General features: G+C 35.0%; 1 protein-coding gene and 1 pseudogene across 1 annotated transcript; both read left to right on the forward strand.

Annotated features, from left to right (window-relative positions):
- Positions 1 to 756: 756 nt before the first annotated feature.
- Positions 757 to 868, forward strand: LOC111470419 (annotated as a pseudogene).
- Positions 869 to 4,610: 3,742 nt separating this feature from the next.
- LOC111470377 (B3 domain-containing transcription factor VRN1-like) lies at positions 4,611 to 5,542 on the forward strand. Its single transcript, XM_023115942.1, has 3 exons — positions 4,611 to 4,694; positions 4,779 to 5,177; positions 5,249 to 5,542. Exons 1-3 carry the CDS (start codon positions 4,617 to 4,619, stop codon positions 5,507 to 5,509), a joined length of 738 nt encoding a protein of 245 aa, XP_022971710.1. The 5' UTR covers positions 4,611 to 4,616; the 3' UTR covers positions 5,510 to 5,542.
- Positions 5,543 to 6,174: the final 632 nt, after the last annotated feature.

Consider the following 6,174-nt stretch of genomic DNA (forward strand, 5'->3'; position numbering starts at 1 on the left):
AAAATTTGTCATCTTGAAGAGGCCATCCCACGTTCTGGTGACCTACTCGTGCTCGTACCTCAATTAGAGGCTTATAGTTTTGCTTCTTGCTCGAAAAATGAAGAAATACTTGTCGTTCTTCCTTCTTTCACTTGGTAAATCTATTTTCCTGACCTTTGCAGTCTCGTTATGGTAGGTAAGAAATTGAGCACTATTTTGCAAAAAATAGCCCACTTGTTTCTCGAGACAAGTAATACTTGTAGAGATCGCTAGGACAAGTTAGGATGCGAGCATGATGAACCTTAGGTGGTTAGAATATGGGTCTATAGGACCTAGGATGAATAATTTGGATAATTATGACATGTATATTATAAAATTAGTGTAACGACCTACGTCCACCGCTACCAAATATTGTCTCTTTGGGCTTTTACTTTTGGGCTTTTCTTTTTAGCTTCCCCTCAAGGCTTTAAAACGCGTCTGCCAGGGGAAGGTTTTCACACCCTTATAAAATAAATGGTGGTTTGTTCTCCTCCCCAACCAATGTGGGACATCACAATCCACCCCCCTTCGGGGCCTAGCGTCCTCACTAATACTCTTTCCTTCCTCCAATCGATGTGGGACCGCCCCAAATCCACCCCTCTTTGGGGCCCAGCGTCCTCGCTGGCACACCGCCTCGTGTCTACCCCCCTTCGAGGAACAGCGAGAAGGCTGGCACATCGTTTGGTGTCTGGCTCTTATACCATTAGTAACGACCCAGGTCCATCGCTAGCAGATATTGTCCTCTTTGGGCGGAGGGGAACATCCGATAAAATTGGAACGATACAGAGAAGATTAACATGGCCCCTGCGCAAGGATGACATGCAAAAATCGAGAAATGGTCCAAACTTTTTTTTTTTTCACTCATCATTAAAGAAAAACAAAGAAAAATTTTAGAGTAGAAACAATATCGAGAATTTCTTTAAGATTCAAACCTATAACTAATGATAGAACTAGAATAGATATTTTTTGTTTCCTACTCACACACACTCATATCTTTGCTTCTCGATTAATCTCTAATTCTAATCTTCCTACCCAGTAAAATATTACGGTGCTGGTATAGACCCAAATTTCGTTATAGTCCAATTCTGACCGATAATAGATACCGGGGCTTTGCAATATTTGACTGATCACAATGAGATCTGGTATTTTAAAATGAGATTTTGAGGATATATGGGCAAAAAGGTCAATTAGTGAATCTTTAGCTCAATTTAGAGAATTTGATTTGGAGAACATATTAATCCAGTAGTTGTAATAGTGAAAGAAGGGAAAAATTTCAATTAAGTGCCTAAGTCATAAACCTTAGATGAATTATGTTGCGATGAAATTTTAGAAGAATGCTCAATATGACATGATAATGTTATGTACGAAATTTGGTGACTATTAGGTTATGATAACGGGCTAAATCAAGTATAGGTGTAAAATGACTAAAATGCCCCTAAATTATGTACCATTAGTTTATGACCAAGTGACCTTTAAATGACATGAACTTTGATGTGGAGCCTTATGTTATAGTGCAAAGGGATTACACAAAGTTACAAGACCATTGGAATATCACCGTCCAAAAATAAACAGAAAATTGAAAAAAAAAAAGTAAAATGGCTCTGAACAATAGCAGATTGCAGATTTAGAGATTTTGGTTTGTTATTACAGTAAAATCCTATCTCAGATTTCTTTTGTTTGTTATTACAGTAAAATCCTATCTCAGATTTCTTTTGTTTGTTATTACAGTAAAATCCTATCTCAAATTTCATTTAAATTTATAGTTATAGTTATAAGAAATTAATTTAGGATTGGATTTCTTTCCTCTATCCAATATTTGACCATATCATATAATAATCAAATCTCATAAGATTAGACAAATAATTGATTAAAATTGGCCAACAATGTTTGTTTAGAAAATAAAAACTGAGTTAAGAAGGTCTGTTTAGAGAATATAATCTATTTATACCATCATAAGTTAGGAGGAAAGATTTAGTCAACAGGATTTAAAAATAAAATGTTTAGAGGAATATAATCTATTTATACCATTAGAAGTTAGGAGGAAAGATTTGGTCAAAAAAATTTAAAAATAAAATCAGGAATATAAGAGGACAAGAAATTCCATTAAATTTTATCAAGAATATATTCCTTACCACAGTAATAATAGAAAATAAGATATTTAATGAAAATAACATTATATATATAACATTTTAAGACTTTTAAGAATGAACCAAGGTAGATTAGAGATAATGTTATAGAGTTTAAACTTGAAACTGATGTCATGGGCTCACATAGGCTGACTCTGATTTCAAAAAATGGAATCAAACTTTCATTAAAGATATATTCGTGATAACGACTTAAGCTAGCCACGTAAGTGACCTTACCATCGGCATGGTTATATTTGATGTTGACACGTGTCTGTGGTTCTACACGTGTCATATATACTGATATGTGTGAATTATCTGTGAATCAGTATACTTATATTATGTTTATGTTATGTTATAATATGTGGATGGTATGATAATAATTATGGTACGATGTGTTCAAGGATATGTTTGAGATAGGATATGAGAAAGATGCACAAAACAAAAATGTAACGATAGGAGTAAGATACGTTCATGAAATGTTAAGATTAGGTTACATACCGGAGTTCTATGGATAAGGGAAATTGATGAAAGAATATGGTTAGGATATGGTTAGGATATGGGTAGAAAGGGATAGATTTGTGATAGATTGATAGAACGATAGCATTAGGATATGTTCCTGTGATGATATGACTAAGGTACGTTCACGTAACGTTATGAGCGTTATGATACATTCCTATGATGATATGACTAAGGTACGTTCACGTAACGATATGAGCATTAGGATACATTCCTATATGACTGTGATAGGTATAAGAACGTTAAGGCTATGATAAGTTAGGGAACAATATGACCACGAAGTGTTTACGATATGACATGTTTATGATATGATATATTGTGATGTGATATGTTATTTTTAGATTGTTTTGTGTGATCATTGAGGTAGTTGTTGTATGAATTGCACGTTATGAAATGACATGTTAAAAGCATGGAGCGTTATATTATGTTTTCTAAATTGTGTGTATACAACATGTTATGAATGACATGATATCACGATAAATGAAATGAAGTGTAACCCGATTAGAATTCTGTATGATACGTAGACTGAAAAATGAGAAATGACATGTTAAGCATGAAAGATGATAGCAGGGTTATATTCATTAATGATAAAAGAAGAAATTTTTGCATTTAGGGGATACCCCTATTCCATCACGAGGGTACAAACATGTACATCCAATGGCAGGACAATGATCATTATATTTTGCATAATACTATCGTGACGGTTACTAGGAGCTCCTAGAGTATGCTCGCCCGACAAGGAAAGTGGCTCAGCGGTGTGCGAACTGACTGGTGAGCGCATACTCGCATGTATGGCGATGTGCATAGTATATGTTTCACGTCCAAATTACCCATTAGGACAGTACCATTGGTAAATAAATTGAAATGATAGGTCTCGTCATTGCATTCATACGTTCTTACATTTTCCCCAAAAGGTCTCACATCCAATGTGGGACACTTTCATCTAACACGGGTTAGACCTATGTGCACCTAAGGATTGTTAAGTCAAGGGGCTAACCCGAATGTCCTATAATTGAGAAATTGATTTTAAACCGCATGAATGCCCTTAAGAACCTAGTAGACTTCCATGATGTTTTAACATGATTTAAGTAGCTTACAGAATCACGAAACTAGTTGAGTTACGATTGAGTGTAGAATTGGGTCAGGGTGACATCCTGAGAGTTCCTATTGAGGAGTGTTGAAGTCCCGACTATTAATGAGTAATCAATTGGAACATGAAGACTTTTCCTACTTAGAGGTATAGTAATTCATTAATTATAAGTAGAGTAATTGAAGGGAAGAAAAGGGATAGGAAAACAAAAATGGTAGAACAAGATGGCATATGGGTCAGAGATGGTTTGATTAACAGAGAAAGATGGAAGCAAATCAAATCTTGAGAGCTATAACTGAATCCTTTTTTAAAAACCCTTCCATTGCTCCCTTATCTAACCTTTCCTATTCAAACTCCTCAAATTCCGCACCTCTCCATCTTCATTCATTCCTAATTAAATTTTGGATCAATTCAAATTTTAATCCAATTTTAACTTATTTAATCAACATCTATATCATACCCACTCAACATTATGGCTAGTGATGAGCTTCAGCTTATTTCAGCTATTATACTGCTCATTCTAACCTCACCTAAATAGGTTATAAAATCAAATAAAGATGTCAAATCAACCCATTGGACCAAAATAGATAAAAAAATTAGGGTTCATGTAAACGATAATCCAAAAATTAAGAAAAAAAAAACAAGTATAAATCAAAAAATCTAAAAAGATATGAAAACAGATCCTACAAGATTCAAAAAAAAGAATATCCTGAGAGGATTTCACGTCAATTAATTCAATTCAACAACAATTTGAATGATAACCCATCTCCCCATTTGATAAGTGAGAGACAGTTTGAACATTAATGAACCAAGAAAACTGCTGAAAACCTATTCATATCTAATCTTCCATCCAACGCCCCTCGCCCATGGCTTCCTCTTTCGAGTCCGCCACGCCCCATTTCTTCAAGGTCATTCTTCCACAGACCCTCATTCAATCAAAGCTCGTAAGTTCTTCATCTCTTCCACCATTGTTCCTTTTGATAATCCGTATTATCAAATGGGGTTTTAAAATTTTGTGTTTTTTTCAGGCTATTCCGCACAAATTCGTTAGAAAACATGGGGAGGCCTTGGAAACTGAAGAGGTGCGTCTTAAGGTAGCGAGTGGGGCAGAATGGAAAGTGGGTTTGACAAAAAACGATGAAAAAATATGGTTTGAAAAAGGATGGGAAGAGTTTGTGAAATTTTACAGCGTTGAAATTGGTCATTTTTTGACGTTTAGATATGAAGGAAACTCATGCTTCCATGTTGTTATATTCGATAAAACTGCTTCGGAGATTGAGTATCCATTAGGTTGTGGAGGGAAAGTTAAAAAAAGGGAGAGGTTTTCAATTACTGAAGAAGCCACAAAGTTCCAATCTTTAACGATGAATCCTTCATTTATGGTAACAATGGGAGCTTCGTATCTTCATACAGGCAAGAGCTATCTGGTAATGATCTTCTTATTTGTTGTTTGTTGTTATGAGATTGTTGGTTTGATTGAATTTGGGTGTTGTTGTAGAGTATTCCACTATGGTTTGCAAATGCCCACATGGAGAGTCCGAAGGAGATGAATGTTGAAGTTTCGGATGGAAGGGTTTGGAAGATCTTGTGCGGTGAAAGGTGGCCTCTTGGTGTGAAGAGGGTGGAAATGAGAGGGGGTTGGAGGGATTTTGCGAGAGATAATGGGTTGAAAAAGGGTGATATTTGTGTGTTTGAGTTGATGGAAACCAGTGAGCTATCGTTTAAAGCTACCATTTTTCGATCGGGGTGTCGAGGTTGAGTACTCACAAGAGCATGAATTTGGAGACTCATTTTGTTTATGGAACCAACTTTTTAATATCTCCTTACCCCTTTTATTTTTCTCTCATCAGTTTGTTAGATTGAGTTTTAAGAATGTTATTTTAAAGTGATTTAAGTTTTCCTTATTCATTTATTTTCAACTTTTCTTTGTATTCATACTTCACCGTTCGATACAAGAGCTTAACGGATGGATTATCGTAAAGTTAATGATACTAACACTTCAACGGATGGATAATCGTAAAGTTAATGATATTAACACTTCAACAGATGGATTATCGTAAAGTTAAAGATATTAGTATGTTAATGCTCCTTACACGTAGACTTGAAAATTTGAAGAAGGTACCATTAGTAGAAATCAACGTTAATTATAGGGCTATTGACATTACCGAGTTTGAATATATCAATGAATTAGAAAATGAGTTTATTGGCGATTTAGGAAGTCGTGGAAAATAAATGATTACAAATTTTAAAAAACAAAGAACATAAAGTATTTTCCTTGATCTAACCTAAAGGCTATGAAAGAAAAATAACATGGATGTAGCTACCTTAATTTTGGTCCCGTGGGCGTCATTGTGGAGTCATCAATCGGACATGGGTGTCTTACCTTTGTCTCAAAATATGACTTGACTTAGAGTATTTTAAGAA

This window comes from Cucurbita maxima, unplaced genomic scaffold (assembly GCF_002738345.1).
Source record: "Cucurbita maxima cultivar Rimu unplaced genomic scaffold, Cmax_1.0 Cma_Scf00044, whole genome shotgun sequence".
Classification (NCBI taxonomy): Eukaryota; Viridiplantae; Streptophyta; class Magnoliopsida; order Cucurbitales; family Cucurbitaceae; genus Cucurbita; species Cucurbita maxima.

Excerpts from the sequence above, each read along its gene's own strand:
- LOC111470377 (XM_023115942.1), top strand. The coding sequence starts at position 4,617 with ATGGCTTCCTCTTTCGAGTCCGCCACGCCCCATTTCTTCAAGGTCATT. Across the intron at positions 4,695-4,778 it reads CCCTCATTCAATCAAAGCTC|GCTATTCCGCACAAATTCGT; the intron begins GTAAGTTCTTCA and ends TGTTTTTTTCAG. Across the intron at positions 5,178-5,248 it reads ATACAGGCAAGAGCTATCTG|AGTATTCCACTATGGTTTGC; the intron begins GTAATGATCTTC and ends GTGTTGTTGTAG.